The 21,507-nt window shown below is 52.2% G+C and overlaps 2 protein-coding genes across 4 annotated transcripts in view; both read left to right on the plus strand.

Moving 5' to 3' along the window:
- Nucleotides 1-117: 117 nt before the first annotated feature.
- Nucleotides 118-19,625, plus strand: INPP5K (inositol polyphosphate-5-phosphatase K). 3 transcript variants are annotated; one of them, XM_004376260.3, is made up of 12 exons: nucleotides 122-386; nucleotides 2,321-2,428; nucleotides 2,758-2,866; nucleotides 6,201-6,317; nucleotides 6,670-6,845; nucleotides 7,446-7,557; nucleotides 8,337-8,446; nucleotides 15,078-15,264; nucleotides 16,131-16,268; nucleotides 16,530-16,613; nucleotides 16,776-16,880; nucleotides 17,078-19,625. In XM_004376260.3, exons 1-12 carry the CDS (start codon nucleotides 334-336, stop codon nucleotides 17,135-17,137), a joined length of 1,359 nt encoding a protein of 452 aa, XP_004376317.2. In that variant the 5' UTR covers nucleotides 122-333; the 3' UTR covers nucleotides 17,138-19,625. The 3 variants fall into 3 exon arrangements, with proteins under 3 accessions (XP_023586939.1, XP_004376317.2, XP_023586940.1); XM_023731171.1 differs by lacking the exon at nucleotides 16,530-16,613 and having other exon boundaries at nucleotides 118-386; XM_023731172.1 differs by lacking the exon at nucleotides 122-386 and having other exon boundaries at nucleotides 2,322-2,428; nucleotides 2,765-2,866.
- Nucleotides 19,626-20,692: 1,067 nt separating this feature from the next.
- MYO1C (myosin IC) overlaps nucleotides 20,693-21,507 on the plus strand; it is a 21,171-nt gene continuing 20,356 nt past the window's right edge. The window contains exon 1 of the mRNA XM_004376163.2: nucleotides 20,693-20,767. Coding sequence (XP_004376220.1) covers nucleotides 20,693-20,767 — 75 coding nt within the window. The remainder of the gene's footprint in view (nucleotides 20,768-21,507) is intronic.

Here is a 21,507-nt window from a genome sequence, read left to right on the forward strand (position 1 = left end):
CGGTAGGCCGGGTGGGGCAGTGTTGCGTCTCGCTCTGATGCCAAGAAGACACGCCTCTCAAGTCCCATGATCCCGTAAGCCCCTCTCCCCTCAGCCTTTCACCGTTTCGCGCTCGTTGGAGCGTCCCGCCTCTTTCCTCGAGCCGCACCACCTAGAGCCCTCGGTGCGCTCAAGGCCCGCCTCTTACGGAAGCCGAGGCGGAGGTTCTGAATCCGGAAGAAAAACACCCGGCCTAGAGTGAGTTCTCCGGGACCTGACGCCGGGGAGGCTGATCGTGCCAGGACGGGGTAGGGTTGGGGAGACGGGAGCCTGCCGCGCCACTGCGTGTGGACGATGGCGGCCGTGGACCTGCTGAAGCCAACCGAGCCGAGAGACCAGAAGTTCAGGTGAGGAAGACTGCCATAGGCAGGCCTGCTCTGGGCAGGGTTACTCCCTCCGACCCTGTCGGGACTGTGGATCTGCGGGCGGACCCTGGCTGGGAGAGAAGGGGACGGGCCTACTGGTTGCCTCTGGTTCAGAGGCTGCCTGACCCATGGGCAGCTTTCCGTCCAACCGCTCCTCTGATAAATGCTTCTCTCCCAAACCCTCCCAGGCCATTCTCGAGAGGGCTGTGTTGGACACGAGTCCCGCGCCCACTTTAAACTCAGGCTTCCGAGTTCGTTCTCTTTGGGGCACCCCACGCAGGTGTCCCGTTTGGCCTCTGGAGGAGGCAGCCGTCTTGGGCTGTTTGGAGACAGAACAAGGCATTCTTCCTTCAGCCCTAGAGTAGAAATCGTGCCGAAACTTTTGATCAGCACATGCATCATGGGGTCTGTCTAATCTGCTTGTGACCTCCTGAAATCTGCAATCAGATTTAGATAAAATCCTTTAGTGAAGTAACACAGCCTAGTCCCATGCCTGCTTCTTAACCAAGGAACAACGCTGATCACCAACTTGATGCTGGTCACAATGCAAGGATTTGCTGCTGAATCGTTGGAGCTGAGAATTGGGGCAGGAAATCCCAAGCTGTGCTCTTGTTTCCACTTAGAGCAGGATCCTGGGAAAACAAGGAGCCTTTGAGTTAAAGGGCCACACTTCTTAATCTTCTGCTGGACAGCAGGGGGAGATCGTAAACAAAGAAGCACTTAATCAGGCTGAGTGCCTGGGAAGGTAGTTTGTGTTTGGCTTTTTGTGTTCTTAGGGAGGGGCAGGAAGTTGCTTTAAGCAGGCTAACGATTTCTTCCAAGTCATGCTTTTTAAGACATAGACCTTCAAGAACAGGGTCCTGTGGAGATGTTTTGGGATGTCCTGCCCTTTTCTCCCACCTCTCCACCCCCTATACCCCAGTCGCGTTCTAGGTCTTCAGTTGCTGCAGATCCTCCTCGTGGTGTGGACACCAGAACTCATATGAGGCTTGGTGGATGTTCTTGGTCTCGGCAGGGTTTGCATCCCCTGTCTCCTCTGTTCTCAGCACAGTCTGGGGCTTCCTTGGGGTGTTTCTGTGACAATTCAGTTAAAAAGATCACCAAGTCTCACCTTCCCCTGAGCCTCTGATGCCATCCAGTGTCACTGAGAGCTGCTGACTTAGTGCTGTTGCTTCCCTAGGGTTTGTATGAAGTTGAGGTGGAGAATGTTATCCAGGTGATGACTTTTCCCAAAGGAGGACAGACTCATTAGAGAGATGCTGAGAAACCTGTTACTTAGAAGTTTCTCCTTAGGCCTGCAGTGCTTAGCAGAATTGGTTGTGCTCCAAGGATCTGCTAGGAAGCAGTGAGGAAGAGAATGTGGTGGTGGTATTGCTATTCTTTTTTTAATTTTTCCTGTCTTTGTAGTGTTGAGGCCTCTCACAAGGTGAAAACTGAGCCTCCAGGATCTTCTGGTAGTTTCAGGAATCATTGGGTTGAGAAAGTGAGGGTGGGCAGTTGCAGCCTGTGCCATGATTGCTGAGCTTTGGATGGCTCGTGGAGGTGATGGGATCAACAAGTTCCTGACTGCCCACCCCACCCGCACCTCTTCCCGTGCCTGACCCAGAAACCTTGGGCTCCCTTTGGTAGTCTGCTAGTGTAAGCAGCACCAGTGCTGCCAAGTGTGGGCAGCTGTAGGCCTGTGTAGAGAAGCTATTCAGAGTGAGGATTTCTTGCCTCAGGAGACTAAGGTGAAAAACAACCAAGGCTTGTTGTTCATTGCCCCTCTTCCCACCGCCAGATACAGAATCTCACCTTCCTCTTTATAACTACATTGGATTGTGGTACAGCTGTTAGCGGGCCTAGACCCCTTCCCATTACCTGAACAAGGTCTTATCCTCCTTCTTCCATGATCTCCCTTTGCATCCTCTCCACAGTATACATGTTGCAACATGGAACGTGGCCTCTGCAGCACCCCCGCTAGACCTCAATGACCTGCTTCAGCTGAACAACCAGAACCTGAATGTGGATATATACATTATTGGGTAGGTGTCTGCAGGGCCCCTTCACCCACCCCTAGGTCTGAGGTCAGGTGAGCCCAACCAATCACAAGTTGTCCCTGTGGGGAACCACTGTAATCTGTCCTCCCTCCCTCTGGAGTCTGAAGGCTAGGAGCTTTCAGCCTGCATCAGGTCTGGTCCATGTCTCTTGTCCTGGGTCAGCAGTGACAAGGTGATGGAGACCAACATCCAGAGGAGGAAGAGACCATGGTCATCAGAACCCAGGGCTTAAAAGTCTGGTGAGGGTAGGACTAAGTGTGGCAGAGGCAGTACCCTCCAGGCCAGGGGTAGAGCCTCTGACCTGGGGTGGTCAGTTTGCAGGAAATGAACTGTGGGATCAGGAGCCTCCTTTATGACACTGCCTTTGAAGACCCATGGAGCAGTTTCTTCATGGATGTGCTTTCCCCTCGGAGCTTCATCAAGGTAACTTACAAGTTCATCTGCAATGGGGAAATGTGTCCCACCTCTTATCACTAACCCCCGGTCTTTTGGTCAATGTGTTCTGCTTACTCCCACTCAGGCTTTTACACTGCTTCTCATTTATTTAGAGGTATAAATCTCAGTTACAGTTGGCTCCCCTGGGGCTCCTGCCTGCATTGTGGCTTTCCACAGTAGCTGGAGCTGAGTGAGACCCAAGGGGCTAGTTTAATACCTTGATATTTTTCAGGTTGGGAGAATTCCTCAGGGAGGTACAGCAGAGCTTGTTAATACCACCATACCTACCCTATCCCTAATCTCCAATCTCTGCTCACACACCTAGCCTGAAATCTCTGAATGTGATAATAATTGCTACCACTTATCAGACTTAATTGTGTTAAACATTACAAGTAAGCTCTTTATGTATGTTATATAAAAATTTTAACAACCCTCTTGAAATGGGAGTATTTTACAGATAAAACCAAGGCTCAGAGATTACGTGTCCAAGGTCACACAGGCTATCTGGAATTTGAATCCATATCTTTCAAACTTCATAACCCATGTTTTTAACTACTCTGCTTTATCGCTGTAGTCACGAGCTATAAGGCTAGCAGTATCCCATGCCTAGCCTGCTGGTGTCAGAGGGTATCCTCCCGTCATAGGGGATATGTACCTTGATTCCCCAAGGGCTCAAGGTAAGGGGAAGGGAGATAGATGTGGAAAAAAAGGGTCCTCAGGCTGAGGAACCTGTATACTTTGGGAAATCTTTAGACCATAGGTGAATCCACAGGACAGGCTGTGGGCTGGTGGCTCTTCACTTTGTTTCTGCTCTGCACACCAGAGGAGCGAAACACACTCCCATTCATTGCACCTCTGTCCCTTCCCTAGGTAGGCTCCTTTTGACCCATTCAGGATAATTCCATTACACTAGTTTGCCTGGGAAAGCCTGGTGGTGTAGTGGGTAAGAGCTATGGCTGCCAACCGAAACGTCAGCAGTTCAAATCCACCAGCTGCTCCTTCGAAACCCTATGGGGCAATTCTTCTCTACCCTATGGGGCAATTCTTCTCTGTCCTATAGGGTCACTATGAGTCGCTCAACGGCAATGGGTTTGGTTTTTTTTTTTTTTTTTTTTCTGGTTAGTTTGCCTGAGTGCGGAGAGGGAGGAGGGAACACATGGTTTGATCCTAGAAACTGCCAGCCCCTGAGCACTTGGTTCCCTCCAAATCAAACTCCGAGACCTCTTCCTGTGGACTTGGAGCTAGATCTTCCGGAGAGGGCAGAACCACTTCTCTCTCACCACCTACTCCCCTCCCAGGGCTGAAAGCCTTGTGCTTGGCTGGCTGGCAGGAGATTGATAGAATGGAACTGAGCCAAGGAAGTTAGCTCAGCTGTGGCAGGGACACAACCCATTCCACCCATGCAGCCTCCTGACTTTGGAAGGCCAGCCTCAGGTCCTGGAACCCAAAGCAAGTGTCCCTCCTTCCTCCAGCCAAAAATCGAGGTGGAAAGGAGAGCCTGTCTGCAGCCTGTTCTTTGGGTGGGGATTTGCCAACCATAGATTGAGAAGCTAGAGGTTGGCCCCTTTGCCTGCTCCCAGACTCCCAGCTACCTCCCTCCAATCCCTTCCTTAGCTCCTCCCACTTCATTTCCTTCTACTGGAACTTCCGCTAGAAGTTGCCTGCCTTCCCCCTAGCCCCACCCTTTCTCCCAGGCTGATCTTGCCCAGTTCCTACCCCATCCTCCACCCTGTATCCCTGTTCTTTCACAGAATGGACTGGTGGTGCCTTTTTGGTAGAGGTTAGTAGGCCAAACCTGCTCTGCGGGTTAGGATTAAGCTTGAAACTCTTCCTGAGTCTTGATCAGCTCCCCAGCTCCGATCCTGACCCTGGGAATCAGTCCCTCATATTCCACCCCTTCTTCCACTTCCCTCGTCATAGAAGCCTGTGAATGGGAGGGAGAGAAGACAGGAGAAAGGTCTTAGGATACATTTCTGATAACCTTGCCCAACCATAGGTTGTACCGCTTCCCCTACTCAAGTCTTGGGTTTGGGGTTCCCCCTGCTTTGACTCCTCCACTGTGCTAGGACTCCCTGGCCTGTGGGATCATGTTTCATAATTCCTGGAAGGCCCCAGTACATGCTCCCCACCCGGGGATTTCCTCCTTGGCCTCTGCACCTTATGCTCCGGAAACAGCTACTCGGGTGGTGGGTGTAGACAGCCTGAACCTAAGAGAGAGGGTCATTGGCTACGGCCCATCCCCACCCCACCCCCCGTGGCCTCAGACAGTGGGAATTTGGGCCGTCCTAGTCCTCTGATGCAGCTCGCCAGGTCGTCCTACTATTTCCTTAACCTCCCTGAGCCTCAGTTCTCTCATGTGTAAAACATGACAGTGACTCCTACAGGCTTGGCGTGGGAAATTAAATGAAATAATGTATATAAGGCGTTTCAGTAGATATTAGCTATTTTCCCCATTCTGTGAACACATGTCCATTGTACTCACTGTCATCCCCTCTGCATTGCCTTCATGAACATCCATCTGCCCACAGCCTATAGTTATTTGTGGGAGGGGGCATTTACTTAAATTTTTTTTTTTTAATTGAAGTATGTGTACAGAAAAGTGTGCAAATATTAAGTGTACACTTTAATGGATTTTTACATATGTACACACCCATGTTACCACCAGCCAAATTGAGATATAGAATATTTCCAGCACCTGGAAGTTTCTCTCATGCTCCTTCACTGTATTTACTTTGAAGAGTTCTTAAACCAAAAAATAACAGCTGCCAGTTAATCCTCATAAGACCTATGCAGTAGTACTATTCCTGCTTAGCAGTGAGAAAATAGACTGAGAAATATGCTCAGTATCAAATACTAAGTCAGAGCTGGGATTTGAACCCAGATCCTGCAAACTTCAAAGCCTCCCTAGCACTCCACTGAGTCGTCACATTGCTTCTTGAGGCCCTGCCAGCTTGAGTGGCAGCCCCAGAGGACCCAGAGGATCTCAGAAGGGCAGTGGTGAGAGGCACACAGTAGGCATGCCTGGGCAGGGACTGAAGAGTAATGCCCTCCTGTTGGCAGGGTGTCCTGGAAGCCTGGTCCTCTCTCGCCTCCTCCCCAGGTCCAAGAGACGAAACTGAAACCTGCTCAGTTCCCAGAATGCATGATTTGGCAGATGAGAAAAGAAAAGGAGTGAAACGCTGAGGCTCATACTGGGATACCATCGACCCTGGGACAGGGCACGGAGTGTCTCAGGGCTCTCTGGCACCTCCAGCAAAGGGCCTAGCAGGGACGCCCTCAGCCTGTGCATTCAGTGAACGACCATTGCCCCACTCTCCTGCAGGTCTCCTGTGTCCGCATGCAGGGGCTCCTGTTACTGGTCTTTGCCAAGCATCAGCATTTGCCCTTTATCCAGATCCTCTCTACCAAGTCCACCCCCACTGGCCTCTTCGGGTACTGGGTAAGGACTGAGTTGTCATGAGCAGGAAAGGCTTCCTGTTCCTGGTTGGGAAGGGCTGGGTGCATTAGAACCAGGCAAATGGAAAAAGGAGGGAAAGGAACCTTTGCACTCTCTCCAGGCCAGTGCCCTACAAACTCATTCTCCCTCCTCAGAGGGGGCTTAATAGCCTTGAGACCTTAGGCTGGGTGAGCTGGGCTATGGATGAGAGATTACCCACCCTGGGAAGGTGAATGTCTGGCCCTGGGAGGGCCCCGGGGGAGGTGAGATTATCTCCCGTCAGGCCTAGGATGGGGAAAGAAGAGTGTGTCCAACCCAGAGCAGCTTCCCACCCTTCTGCCACCTGTCCTACCAGGGGAACAAGGGGGGCGTCAACATCTGCCTGAAGCTTTACGGCTATTATGTAAGCATCATCAACTGCCACCTGCCCCCCCATCTGGCCAACAATGACCAGCGGCTGGAGCACTTTGACCGGATCCTGGAGATGCAGAATTTTGAAGAACATGATATCCCCAACATCCTGGACCATGAGTGAGCACAGAGCTGCAAACTGCTGCCCCGGCCCTCTCCCCCATGCCAACCCAGTCTAGCATCCTCTCCCCAGTCATGGCTCCCCAGCCAGAGTCAGCTCGTGCTCTGTCTCCCACCCTCTCCCAGCCCCTTCCTAATGCCCCATCTCCCCCTCCTACCCAGCTTTGCCTGCCTGGGCTCTGGGATCCCTTTTCTCTTCCTCTAGCCCCTCTGTCCTGGCTAGAAACCATGGATGCTTCTAAACATCCCAGGTCAAGATCCTTGTGGTTTCTGAGGTCACCTGAAGGGCTCTTTCTGAGCCTTTCCTGGTGGCCAGTTAACGGAGAGGAAGGGAGAGCTACAGCTTGCTCCATATTTGCCACCTGCCCCTCTGGGCTGGTCTGTTCGGCTTAAATGGTGGTATAGGAGCCATGAGAACAGTACGGTTGGGCCCATGCCCTGGGTTCACCTGATGCTGTCCTAGCATCTGGCTTCTCACCTGCCCCCTGGAGCTCCCCACTCTCCAGCAGCCCCTGGGTTGAGCAGGTCTGAGCAACCTATTGTTCTTCCCTTTTCTGAATTTGTCACAAACCCTCAGGCTGCCCTCCTTTCTTTCTGAAGCCTCATTTTCTGGTTCGGAGACATGAACTTTCGAATCGAGGACTTTGGGTTGCACTTTGTTCGGGAATCCATAAAAAACCAGTGCTATGGTGAACTGTGGGAGAAGGATCAGGTATGGAGTGAGGGGAGGGTCCCAAGGGGTGGTCTGAGCCTGTGGTCCGACAGGACGGGTGGGGAGAGTGGCTCAGAATCCCCAGTGGCTGTTCTCCTTTCCCAGCCTCAGAAGGCCCTGTTCCTGGACAGAGAGGAGTCTAGCAGGGCTTCACACGTGGGGGTGGGACAGCCCATCCTGTCAGCGCCTGGTCTTTACTTGGAGGAGATGGGGTGCAGCTGCTGGGTGTGTTTAGAATAGGGAACGAGAAGGCCTTTGGCCTGCCATGGCCCTGCGCCATGCATCAACCCACTTACATCCCTGCCTCCTCGTCCTCTGCCTGCTTGACTTTGAGCAGCCGACTGCCAAGTTCTTGGGCTGTTAAATTCCCACCTTGTCATGTCATCTTTCCCATCCCCAGACTTGTTTGCTTCCTGGAGGACGAGATACCACCCTTTTGGGGGACCCTGGCTACCCCAGCTTTCTTCCCCTCTGACACATGCCTGCTAGTGGCTCCTAGAGAGATGGAATTCAAAGCATGGTCCCTGTAGTCCAGGACTGGGAAATGGCAGGCAGCTGCCTCCCCTGGGACTGTGGGGTAATGTTTCCAAATGGGTTCAGCTGCTGTCTCGGGGTGGGGAGGGGGAAGCTGAGGCTGCCACAGAGCAGTGAGGAAGTGGAGTGGCATTGCTTGACTCTTGCCCCACTCATGATGGCATGTGTGATCCCTTGACTGGAGTGTGGTGCTGGGCTGTTGGGTCGGGACTATTGAGAGATGGGAACTGTGCTTTTCTCTACAGCTCAGCATTGCCAAAAAACGTGACCCACTGCTCCGAGAGTTCCAGGAGGGCCCCCTGCTCTTCCCACCCACCTACAAATTTGACAGGAACTCCAGCAACTATGACACCAGGTGAGGAGGCCCTGCCAGGAGGGGCTCAGCCTGCCATGGGTCTGGAATTAGCCTGTGAGGAGGAAGTGGGCCAACTTAAGAAAAGGGCCAGGAGGCCCAGGAAATCGGGTTGTGTCAGCCCTAGTGGCATTGGGAGCTGCCTCAGAATATAAGTGTTAGGGAAGCAGGAATAGATACAGCCTGCACCTCTCTGGAGCAGTGCCTCCTACTCCCCTTGTGAGATGCTGGCTATGGGCACTGTCCTAGATGGTCCTCAGAGAAAGCAGGACGGGGGTGCTGGGGAGAAGGGGTGGAGTCAGCTGACTTCTGTCTTGGGAGGGACTGCACTTCAGCATCCTGGGAACCCCTGTCCCCACTTTGCAGGACCTTCTGGTACCCAGACGGGGCAGAAAGCTCAGCTCAGCCAGTTAATGCTATTAAGTCCTCCTGCCCTGGTCTGTCAGTGGGTCAGGAAATGTGTGGGAAGATGAAGTAGTAAATTAGTGAAGACTTTTGTGGGGGACAAAACAGAGATAGTGCATCTGGTAGTTAGAAGCTCAGCTCTGTACCTCATTAGCTGTATGACCTTGGGCAAGGTATTTAAGCCTCAGTTTTGTCATCTATAAAATGGGGATGATAACAATACCCACCTCATGGGGTTGACGATTGAATGAGACTTGCATATGCTGAGCCCAGTGCCTGGCACCAGTAAGCACTCTTGATAACTGCTATTGTTATTTTTAGATTTATGTCTTCCGGTGGTAATTTTACTGAAAACCTTTCTAAGAAGCTGAGAAGGGGCCAGGTAACCCCTAAAACTGGGGCTTAAGCAGGGGGGCAAAAGCAGCTCTGGCAACAGGTCCCTGACTCAATTTAGGGTAAGGACCATAATCTCTTTGCAGGAAAAGAACCCTTTCTGTGTTATGGCAGGCAGCGCCTCACTTCCTCCCAGCAAGACTGTCTTAGGAAGGTGGTGCCTGCAGGGCAGCCCAGGCCTCTGGGCATTTAGGGGATGAGTATGTATCCCCACAACCAGGTCAGAACAAGAGGTAAAACTGCAGGTCTGGTGTTGGAACTGGTATGGCAGAACCAAAATGTCCCCGCCAAGGAAGGAGGAGAGAATGAGTCATTTCAGGATCGTGGAGCGAGACAGAGTGGGGTCACAGCCAGGGAAGTCCACATAAGAGGAGGCAGTGAACACTGTGGACAGGGCCCAGTCTGGGCAATGGAGCAGGCAGGAAGCAGGTAAGAGGGCATGCTGTGGCTGGCTGGTTGGCCCACATCCACAGCCGCGAGGGAGACTGCCAGTCTTCCCAACCAGCCACCAGAAGGATAAGGCTTCGGGGGACAGACTAGAGCCTTGAGGTCTGGGACCCTTTCCCAGTTGACTTCTAAACCTCACTTGCAGCAGGAAGAAATCTAGTGACAGGCCATATGGCCATGTGTCCTTTTGCCCTGAGATGATAGTCCACAGAGACTGGATATTGGTTGCAAACAGCTGGGTCTGGGCTGCAGTTGGCAGGGGCAGACAGTGGGTTGAGAGGCTACGAGGTTAAGCGACTTCCCCAGGTGGCTCAGCTAGGGAGTGGTAGTGCTGGGGCTCACACCTGATTTTTTGGACTGTGTGGCCTACAGTGCTGTCCCCTAGCCCACAGGGCCTCAGAACTCAGCCAGTCTTGCCAGCTGCAGCAAAAAGGAGGGCAAGACCGGGACAGCAGATGCTGGCCAAGGAGGAGGCAGATAGCAATTTCCACATAATAGCTCATTGTGACTGACATTATTGAGCACTTACCATGTGCCAGGCATTGTGCAAAGGGCTTTATAGGCATCACTTAACTTAATTCTTACCAAGTCCCCACTCGGTAAACACTTATTATTGACTTTTTACAAAGAAACTGAGTCTCAGAGAATATCTGAGTAAGGCAGTAACAGAGTAACTAACTGATCCAGCAAGAGTTAGAATTCAACTCTGTGTGTCTCCAGACCATGAGCTTTCAGTACTGCTTCTCCTTGCCCAGGGCCCAGGAAATGAAGGAATGTCTGGGCAGAAGGAGGGACACTATAGGGGACATCAAAACTGAAATATTCTGGGCTGGAGCCAGGGTCCACAGGCAGCAGGGCGTTGCTGCAGTGGGCAGGGCCTGAGCCCTACACGGGAACAGAGACACTGCTGTCTGATCAGACTGGTATTCATCATTGAAAACCCAGTTCAGACACCATCTCTGCTGGGAAGCCTCCTTCCCCGGTCTCACTGACAGTGAGCTCTTCTCCTGCCCTTAACACTGCCTCCGTGCCTTGCACACACTCTGCTTCCAGGGTTGCCTTTAAGACATACACACAGTATGCCTTTCTTGGCTGTACTCTGACTGCCCAGAGAGCAGAGGTGATCTGATTTATACCATCCCTGGTATGTAGCACAGTGCCTGGCACATGTTTGAATGGGGAGCCTAAGAGGACAGAAGGAGAAGACACTATTTAAGGAGTAGCCAGCCAGTCTAGTAGAGGGATCCACCCATGGCAACCAATCGAAATAAACACTGTCAGGCCCAGGAGTTGGCCAGTAGAAGGTTCCCAGAACTCCGCATGAAAATGCTGAAGGAGGTTGGAGCAAGTGGTAAGGAGGCGAGTGGCCGAAGCCAGCAGGGGTCAATCAATCACAGTTACTGTCAAGGCAGCAAAGTTTGGCAGAAAGGAGCCAGGCTGGTATTCTGATCAGTCAGCAGCACCGATGAAAGGCACCTTGAGGGTGGAGCTTGACCCAGCCTGGAACCTGGCCTGTCCCAGCTGTACAAAGTGACTGAGGGCGAATTGTGTGCAGGGCATGGTGCACAGCTTTGCTCGGCCACGGCACTATGCTGAAGCCAAGATGTAATGAGAAATGGGATCAGCTCCATTACAGGGGCAGGTGAAAGAGCTGAGGGCAGGAAATCCTGTTAAAGCCAGGGATTGGCAGGAGGGTTTTGTTACAGGTGACACTGGGAGCCCAGCCACTCTCTCTGCTAGCTAATGAGCAGAGGAGATTATGATCAATCTTGTCAAGACTTATGTCCCATCTGTGCCCCAGAGGCTTAAAGTGCCTGACAGGTTAACCAGAGCTCAGTGAGACTCAAAAACAGAACCCGTCTACAAGAAGCCAAAGGAAAAGATGCTTTTGGGTCAGTAAATTAGCTCGGTTTTCTAGAATCCTGCAGAGCTAAAACCCACTGCCGTCGAGTCGATTCTGACTCATAGCGACCTTACTTGGTTTTAATTTTTTGAAAGTGGAAAGCATACCAATTCATCTTTGTAAACAATTCTTGTACTAAATTGTGACCATCCAGCCAAAAAGCGTTAGCGAGGCCCCGCTCTGGTGATGCACCCTGTAAGGCAGTTCTTGCCGCTGTGACAGATTACAGGTGGGGCAAGTTGGAGGAGATGGTAGAAGGAACACGGATTTCATAGGCAGCAGACCTGGGCAAGCATCTGCCTTCCACCAGGACAGGGAGACCTCTCTGAGCCTCAGTGTCCTGTAGTAGAAAAATGTGACCTGGCCTGCAGGCTTAGAATAGTCTGTCAGGCACTCTCATAGTGCCTGACACACAGAAGGACCCAGTTTTCCACAATTATGATTAGAAATGGGGAACTGGGAGAATATATGTAATATTTAATTTGTGCCCATTTATTTTGCTTATTTGTTTCTTGTCTTTTGTTTGTCAAACATAAGCTCCGTGTGGATCCTGTTTATCTTATCCTCAGTTGCCTTGTGCATAATAAGAGCTCTGTAAATCACAGTTAAAAGAATGAACAACACAGGTGCCCAGTGACGAGCTTAGACCAGGCAGTGGAAAAAGAGTAAAGGGGACAGGCTAAGAGGTGCTAGAAGGAAGAAGGGACAGTCTATGGTCAGGAAATTGGGAAGGACCCTGATGTGGCAGCCACAGCGAGTGTGGGCCCTTAAACATAATAGGGAAGTTGGGGAGGAGCCATAATAGGGAAGTTGGGGAGGGGAATGCTTTGAAAGAGAATGGTGTATTAGTTTAGATCATTACTGCTTTAAGCATTGCTAGGCCCCGAATGTCAAGGGTGGATTCAGGGATCCAGTGTCTGTCACCTCTGGGATGGGAATACCACATTCAGATGTCCTCTGAATACCACTCAGAAGAGTGGAAGTTTGGAAACCACCCAAGGAGCCCACAAGAACAGGGCGGTTTAGCCAGAGTTCCCACTTCTTGACGACTCCCTTGACACACCTTAATCTATTTAATCATCACAACTGCTCTTTAAAGTGAGTACTGTTGTCACCGCCATCATACAGTTAAAGAAACTGAGGTTTAGAGAAGTGAAGTCACTTGCCCAAGGGCACATAGCTCTTAACTAACAGGGCAAAGCCTTCCTCGCACTGTGCTCCAGTTCTAGAGCAGAGTTCACCACCTCCATGCCATTGTGCCGCCATCATTGGCATACTGTATTGCTGCTGAAGTGACCCTACGTCAAAAATATTTATTTAAAATAGAATATAAGAATAACATCTCTAACTGATGACAAGTATATGGAACTGTCTGCATTAAGATCAGATGGGTATTTTTGAGTAGAGAGGTCGAGCTTGGGGTTTTTTAGCTTGCTCGGGTTGTGTAAGTAGTTTATTGGTTACCTGCTATGTCCCAGGCCCTGTACTGATGCTGGGGATACAGAGCAGACGCCAAGAGCCCAATGCTTGCCTTCAGAGTTCACACACAAACTGATATACTGTCTGGGAAATAGAAAATTACAATATGATGTAATTGTGTAAGAACTGGTATAAAATGCTTTGGAGGCAGAAAGGTGAGGTCAGGAGCAGCTTTATGACAAAGGCAGTGTTGGAATTGGGCTTTGCCAGATGAAGAAGGGCATTCCAGGCAGCAAAAACCGCCGGAGGCTTGAGAGAATCACCAAAGTGGGGTGGGTCTTAGGAGGTGTTGGGAGGTAAGCTGGGACCGGGGGGTCAAGATGCCTGAGCACCTTGAAAGCCATACTTGGACTTAAACTTTATTCTGGAGGCAATGGAGACTCCTTAAAGGTTTGAAGTTAAAGTAGGGAGTCATCTGATCACTTTACTATTCTTTGGGTTCATTCAAGAAAGAGGAGCCTCTACCTACGGGAGGAACCCAGTAACAGCCACTGTCCTCCCCATCACCACGTCTAGGACTCAGGGCTGATAGTCTCCACTTGGAGGGTGGGGCCTGGGGGCCCAGACAGACTTAGAGAAGGGCCCAGTAGCTGCTTGGGCAGAGCAGGCCAGGGGTCAGAGACTTGCTTGTCTTTGGGAAACTTCAGTTACCTAGAGAAGAAAGGTACTCCTGTCTCCAGGGGCTGTACAGCCTCTTTCATGCTCCTCGGGGAAGCTGATAATTGAATGACAGACAGGTCTCAGTTGACTCTTGAGAACAAAGAATCATATTTGCTAGTGTCTGTGGAGCGTTTTCTTTGTACCAGGCACTGTGCTAAGCATTTTATGTGCTTTATCTCATTTAATCATCTCAGCAACCCTAAGAAGTAACTACTGTTACTATCTCCATTTCACAGATTAGGAAACAGGCCCAAGAGGGGTTGGCATGTTAAGAGCGCATGCTCTTTTGTCATGCTTCCTGGCCTTGACTCCTGGCTTCCTCTAGTATTTATGTGACTTTGGGAAAGTTACTTCCCCCCATCTTAGTTATCTAGTGCTACTATAACAGAAATACCACAGGTGAATGGCTTTGACAACCAGAAATTTATTCTCTAATAATTTAGGAGGCTAGAAGTCCAAATGCAGGGTGCCAGCTCCAGGAGAAGCCTTTCTCTTTCTGTTGGCTCTGGGGGAATGTCCTTGTCCTCAATCTTTCGCTGGTATAGGAGCTTCTCAGTGCAGGGACCCCAGGTGCAAAGGACACACTCTACTCCCAGCTCTTCTTGCATGGTGGTAATGAGGCCCCTCTCTGCTCCACTGGATTCTCTTTTATATCTTAAAAGAGATTGACTCAAGAGACAACCTAATCCTGTAGATTGAGTCCTGCCTCATTAACATAACTGCCTCCAATCTTGCCTCATTAACATCATAGAGGTTAGGATTTACAACACATAGGATAATCACATCAGATCACAAAATGGTGGACTGCCACATGATACTGGGAATTATGGCCTAGCCAAATTGACACACATTTTGGGGAGACACAATTCAATCCATAACACCCTCTAAGCCTCACTTTTTCACCTGTAAAGAGTGAATGATAACAGTATGGGTCTTAGGTACATAGTAAGCACTCCATAAATACTTTCTTTTCTTTTCCCAAAGATCACACCTTTAGTATACGGAGAAACCAAATTCAAGCTCTATCTTTGTCTGTTTGCAAATTTCAAATCTTAACTTCTTTGATCTGCTGCTTGTGTTCAAGAAAAAAAGCAAAGCTTTGAAATGGAATGTTTCTGAGTCACGATTTGATTCATAAAAATGTAGGCTGGACTGAGGTGACAAATGCTAGTGTACCTTTGATTCTAATGGCACCCTCCCACCTGCTGTGGTACTCACCTCAGCTGTGGCCCAGGGGTCTCGTGGCCAGCAGGGAGACTCCAGTGTTAGGGACTCCAGCAAGCTTATGGAGGTGCCTTCCTGCTCTCATGCCTACCTTTTCTTCCCTATTCTCTTCCCCACCCCCAGTGAGAAAAAACGCAAGCCTGCATGGACCGACCGCATCTTATGGAGGTTGAAGCGGCAGCCCCAGGCTAGCCTTCACACCCCTAGTCAGCCAGCCCCCCACTTCTCCCTGTCTCTGAGGAGCTACATCAGCCACATGATGTACTGCATCAGTGACCATAAGCCTGTCACCTGCACCTTTGACTTAGAGGTAAACTTCCGAGCTGCCCGGCACTTGGCACAGGAACAGCCGTGCTGGGCCACATCCCCAAACCCCACCAGCCCGGGACTCTGATGTCAGCTCTTCCCTCAGGGAGACCTGGAGGAGGACATGATTGCCTTTCCTCCCAGGTCAGGTATCCCAGCTCTTCTTAGGAGCCCTTGATGGCTCTGTCAAAAACATGTTCAAACCCTTTGTGAGTAGGTTTCCATTTCCTCTCCATACTTCCCTTGGGGCTAATGAGTTGTATTACATTTGTTACCTGCTGTGTGAAGTAGGACTTCCTTTTATTTGTCGTAAACTTACCTGGAATCAAGTTTCAAAGGGAGCTCCCTCCATCCTTGTATCTTGCCATCTAATGACCAGTGTTCATCTCCTTCCTCCTTCAGGCTGCTGGCTGCCCCTTCAGCCTTCGCCTTTTCCTACTGGTTTGTCTGTCCTTATACCATTGTGCCCTTCCAAATTCCTATAGCTGCTCTCACCAGTCTCACACCCACCCCCGCAAAGTTGGATCTGGGACTTTGGGTCAGGAACCCTAGAAGCCTGAGAGCTTTTTTAAACCTCTCAGCAACTCCCCTCCTCACCCCTTAGCACTTGGCTCCCTGTTACCCACCTGGCTCTCAGCCCTGTCCTCCCTGGCAGGGCTGCCCACGCCAACAAGCCTTTGGCCCTTTGTCTTTCCAGCTAGCCAGCCAAGGTCTGATACTTGCCAGGGCAACCTAGTAGAGTTCTGTGCCCATTTCCCCTGGGTGGCCCTGTCCCCTCACTGACCCTGATACATCAGAAAGTCACAGGATGGTCCCCTCATGGGGGAATGATGTTAAGGGATTTCAACCCCTTCCCACCCGTGTGTGTAGATGAAGCCATTGGTGTCTGCCCCACTGATCACCCTGATCCCCGAGGGCCTGTGGACCATGGAGAACGACATGGTGATCAGCTACTCCTTGGCCCCAGACTTCCTCTACAGCCCCTGGGATTGGATTGGACTATACAAGGTGACGTGGTGGGTGAGGCAGGGAGTCTGTCAGCCACACACTGGTTTGTGTTTCCTGGGAGCTCATGGGACCTGGGCAGAGACGGAGGGGCTCACCCTTACCCACTCCACGGGTCTTTGCTTGTCCAAGGGCTGGCACTGAGGGGAGGAGGGCGGCATACAGTATGATGGCCAGTCCCAGGAGTGAGATTGTCCTCTCCTTAGGAGTTGCTGTAGGTCCCTTGTCCTCCCAGACCATTGACCACCCTGATCGCCTCCACAGGTGGGGCTGCGCCACATAAATGACTACATGACCTATGTCTGGGTCGGGGACAATCAAGTCTCTAGCAGTGACGGGCTGAACCAGGTACCTGCCCCCTCCTGAGACAGGTATCTCACATGCCCCGCATGCGGGCTTTCCTCAGCATTCCTCCATCTTCTGGAAGGAACAGAGGGCTGGGTAACTTATGAGATGGTTGGGGCCCAGGACCGTGGAACTGACCCCATTCCTGTCCATCCTCCCCTCTAGGTATACATCAACATCAGCGATATCCCCGAGACTGAGGATCAGTTTCTCCTCTGTTATTATAGCAACAATCTACATTCTGTGGTGGGGATAAGCAAACCCTTCCAGGTAAGGGGTGCTAGTGGGTGTAAGGGTAGGGTATGACAGAGAACTTGAGCCCATCATGGCATTCCCTAAGGCCACAGGCCTTAGGGATCCAACTGGTACCCATGGAGCCGTATCCATCAGGGGATGGAAGTAATGGAAAGGCATGGAGGGAAGCCCACTCTTGCCCCTTCTGCTCACCACCTGTTTTCTCCCTGCAGATCCAGCCCCGTTCCTATTTTGGGGAGGATGCAGTGGGTCAAGCCCATCTACAGATGTGAGCTGGGATAGGAGTGAATCCAAGGTGGAGGCCAGAGCTGGCAGCCAGCTCTGCCTTTCCACTGCCAGGAGCACTGGGGGCCCAGCCTGCTCCCTGAGGAGGCAGCCATACACCCTCCAGTTCCTGACTCCAGTTCCCTTAGTGAGCTCTAACCTGACATCTCTGCTCTCTCCAGTCCACATCTCTGGAACTGTCCGCTTAAGTACAGGTTTTTGTTGCTGAGATGCAAGTGAAACCAGCTAGTTTGTCAACAGTGAAAACGTGAGGACAGTCCACAGGACGTGGGAAGGACCTTTCAGCCTGCATCTCATTTCTCCATCCACCTCACCCCTACTCCCACAGTCCCGCCCAAGCCGGCCTGCCAGGCACATGCCCCATCTGGCACAGGGATGCATTCTTGTCACACCATCCAGGGCCTCGGGCTGCCTGGGAGGGGAGATGCTCACATTTGTACAGGCTGCATAGACGAGTTGGCACAAGCAGTGTCAGGGTCCAGAAGTCTTGGCATTTCATTGCTTGTCTTCCTGAGGGATAGGCAGAGGCTCTGGGCTCTCTGCTTTCAGCAGGAGCAGTATGGCTAAATGGGCAGGGTGGAGGGGCCCCACTACCCAGCCTCTTCCATAGGGATCATGGGCAGGTTGGTGAGGCTCTTTATGCCAGCACAACCTTCCCCCTCGTCCCCTGCATGGAGTCCGACCTAGGAAGTTCCAGGGCCTAAACAGAGAATTGGAAGGGACGTGGTTAGCTTCTGCTAGTGGGGCAGGCCCCAGCCTCCATCAACCTCCCCTCTTGTGAGGATACGCAGGTGGTAGAGGAGATGTGGCCACAGATTTTTCCAGGGTGGTCCTTGACAGCTCCAGCTTATCTGCCCCCTACCCTTGCCAGGAATGACTGGGCAGAAACCAATCTTCTCTTTGGACCTAGAAGTAAGGGTAGACAGGAGAAAGCCAGGATCAGGACATTTTGGAGGATCTGGCCCTAGGGATCTTCAGAGAACATTCTCCAGGTGCTGCATGGACATGGCCTGTCCCCACTCCCACCACTTGCCCTGGCCAGTGGTGACTCAGCAGCCCTTCTTCCAGAAGACACCTCAGGGAGCGTGCTCTGTGACTGTTAACACCCATCCTGCAACCTGAGACTGAGGGTCTCCCCAGCTGCTCTCTGTCAGTACTCTACCCTGGGAGCCATGTGTATCAACAGCTGCCCTCCTGGCTTCCAGCGGGCCATGCTGTCTGTTTTCTGTGTCTGTTGCATTGGGGATGATTAGAAACATGGCTTTTATACTCGTGTGTGACTCCTTCATGATGGTGGTGGGAGGGCATTTGGATGGTGAGCCTGGGACTCTGCTAGACTCCAGGGAGAAGAGCCCCGCAGGTCCAAACTAGATTGACTGTGTCTAAGGTTGGCATATGTGGCCCAGATGGGAATGGGACGAGGCTCTGGGTGGTGGCCCCCTGGGTCCCAGGCCCAATTAGGACACACAACTTACATTGTTGGACACTTCGTTTACTCTGCTGTTAAGTAGATTGGGTTTCTTGGAACTGAGAAGGCTCAGAGAAAAGGTGCCTGCTGTGCTTTCACTGGTTCATCCTCCCTCACCCTCCACCTCTCACTGCCTAGTCTTGAGCCTTATTTCTGGGTTAAGCTATCCAAATGTCATCTTTTCTCTCTGCCCCACTTCCCTCGAGTTCCTTTCCTGCTGAGTTCTCCCCCATGCAAGCCTCTATCCCTGCCCCCAACATACACGCATCTGAGGTAGCCCAGAGCCCTCAGTGCCCCCAGTGTCCACCTTGCTCCTTCTCACATGCACAGCCATCATGGTCACTGCTACATAGCACCCTTCATTTAGCAGATGGGGAAACCAAGGCTCAGAGAAGAGGTGTGTCCCTCCAAAGTCACATAGTCAACTGTGGTTGTTACGGCAGGAGCAGAAACGGGAATGGAGCCTGGACACTGGTTCTATTGCTACCCTCTTAGGATTCTTAGTTGTCTGTAAAATATGAATAATGTACCTACTCACAAGATTATTGTGAGAAAATAATTGAAAAAATAAAAAAGCAGTATATCCACAACGTACCCATATACCTACCTTCCCTTTGTAAACTCTGTTCTGATGAATGTAGCCCTGGGGCTGGGTCTCGGCCCCCCGACTCCAGGGGTTCACCCTTTTCTCCTCCTGCTTCTGGAGTATGTCCACCTCTCTCCTTACGTCCTCAAGTCTTCACACTCCCCTACCCCTGCCTCCCTAGCAGGGCCCCTCTTTGCCCTGGGAGGGGTGAGTCTAGTAGTGATTGAGAGGAGGGAAGGGAAAGGGGAGTGTTCTCCCTCCTTTTGGCCCCAGTCAGGATATGGCGGCTCTGGGCCCAGCCCTGACCGCTGGGTGGAAACAGGAAACAAGTGAGACTTGGTGTGCACTGGTGTCTGCACTTGGCTCCATGGCTGATAAGGGCCATTGTGTGGCCGCCAGTGATGAGACTGCCCTGGATAGATGTGCTTCCCAGAGGAAGGAAGGAAGCTCTGTTGACCTTTCCTGGGCGGGGGAAGCTGTGGGGAGGGAAGGGAAGGGTGCCTGGGGAAAGATGCCTGCCTGTGGGGCTGCTGAGGCCAGCGCAGCTCCACTGGACTCCAGCCCCTCCCATACCAGCCTCTCCCTCTGGAAAAGTCCATTTCCCCCATCCACTTCCCCCTTCTCACTTCCTATAAGGAATGGCTGCAGACCAGAGGGCTCAGTCCCAGGCCAGGAAAGTGTCAGCTGTGATTTAGCAACAATAAAGATAGAAAAACAGGAACATTAGGGGTGGGGGCAGCTGGGGTGCTACTGAAAAGTAAGGAGCAAACAGGGCTAGAGGTGGCCTACCCCCAGGAACTCAGGAATCAGCCTCCCAAGCATTGGAAACTCAGAGGAAGTTGGGGGGGGGGGGCAGAACAAGAGATTTCCTCACGGCACCCTCCTGCCTCCTTACCAAGCCCCTCTGCCCAGCATGGCCAGCCCTCAGCAGCCCTGGCCTCTCATGTTCAAGGGGCTCACCTGCTGCTGTGGGAGGCAGGCAAGTTGGGGGGACAAGCAGGAGGGGCAGTGCCTATTAGTGGGCGCTCTTGGCTTAGGGGAGGATGTGCCTCTGGTTTGGGGAGTGGTCACAGTGCTCTCCAGCTGACAACAGGGAGTGGGCAGCGGAAGAGGTCCTGACCACGGAGCTGCTGGGGAAAAGGCCTCCTACCCTTTGACCTGGAGCCCAGGGTCCCCCACAGGCGGCTGCATCAGCTCCTCTGGTTACCTGGGACAACAGGCATTTCCTCCATCCCTCAGCCCCTCCTCTTCCTGCCCCAAGCCTCCGGGCCAAGTGGCCTACCAATCAGACCTGGGACGCTCCAGCTGTGTCCTGAAGAGCTGGACCAGCCACATCCCCTGGGGCTGGAGCTGAAGTTGAACCAACTGGCCAACTAGGCGTGAGAGCATAGATTCCTAGCTCCAGCAGCAGTTAGATCCAGTAAGCGGGCAGGCAGGCCTGCGCTCAGAGGCTCCAGTGCTCAGCAAGCTGGCTTTCTGCAGGGCAGGATGGCACTGCAAGTGGAGCTGATACCAACCGGGGAGATCATCCGTGTGGTTCATCCCCACAGGCCCTGCAAGCTCGTAAGCTGGGGTGCTCTGGGCTGGGAGGACAGATGTTGGGGGCTCCCCAGGGCCCTGAGCCTCCCCTCAAGCAAACCCCTCCCGAAAGAGGTAAAGAGTAGGGACGGATTTTGCTCCTTAGTGGGGATGGAACTGGCTGGAAGGAAGGGATAAGTGGAAGAAAAGAGTAAGGATTTAAGGGCCACAAGGAGCAAGGGTTTTCAAAGTCAAGAACTGTGTTTCAATCTCTTCTCCAACTCCCTGAATCTTAGTGGGCTGGGCTACGAAATGGGCATAACAGAGCATAGGTGACAGGGCTACTGGTGGCGGAAAGACTAGGGAAGGTAAAGCTCCAGGCGCGTAGTACAGACTCAGTTAATGCCTTTCCTTTCCCTTCTGGCGCCTCGGCACTGGGGCCTGCCCGGCTCAGAGTAGTAGTGTGGGCGTATGGGGTGATAGGAGAGAGGCGGTTAGAAATAGAGAATTGTCCTGGCCCAGTACCCAGAGAAAGGTCTGATTAGTCTGGGGATGCAGAGGGGCCCGAGATGAGTGGGTCGTGTGGTGGGAAGAGGGTGCGTGTGAGTGTGTGTGTGTGACTGTGACGCGCCTCACCCCGGGCGCCGGTTGTGGGGTGTGCGGCCCAAGTCCTCTGAGAATGCGGGCTGGGGCCAGGCCGGCCGGGCGGGGAGGGTGCGCGCGCGCGCGCGCCAGGGCTTGAGCCCTGCCCGGGATGACGACAGGAGGCGGCCCGGCCCCTGGCG

The sequence above is a fragment of the Trichechus manatus genome, unplaced genomic scaffold (genome assembly GCF_000243295.1).
Source record: "Trichechus manatus latirostris isolate Lorelei unplaced genomic scaffold, TriManLat1.0 scaffold00040, whole genome shotgun sequence".
NCBI classification, from domain to species: Eukaryota; Metazoa; Chordata; class Mammalia; order Sirenia; family Trichechidae; genus Trichechus; species Trichechus manatus.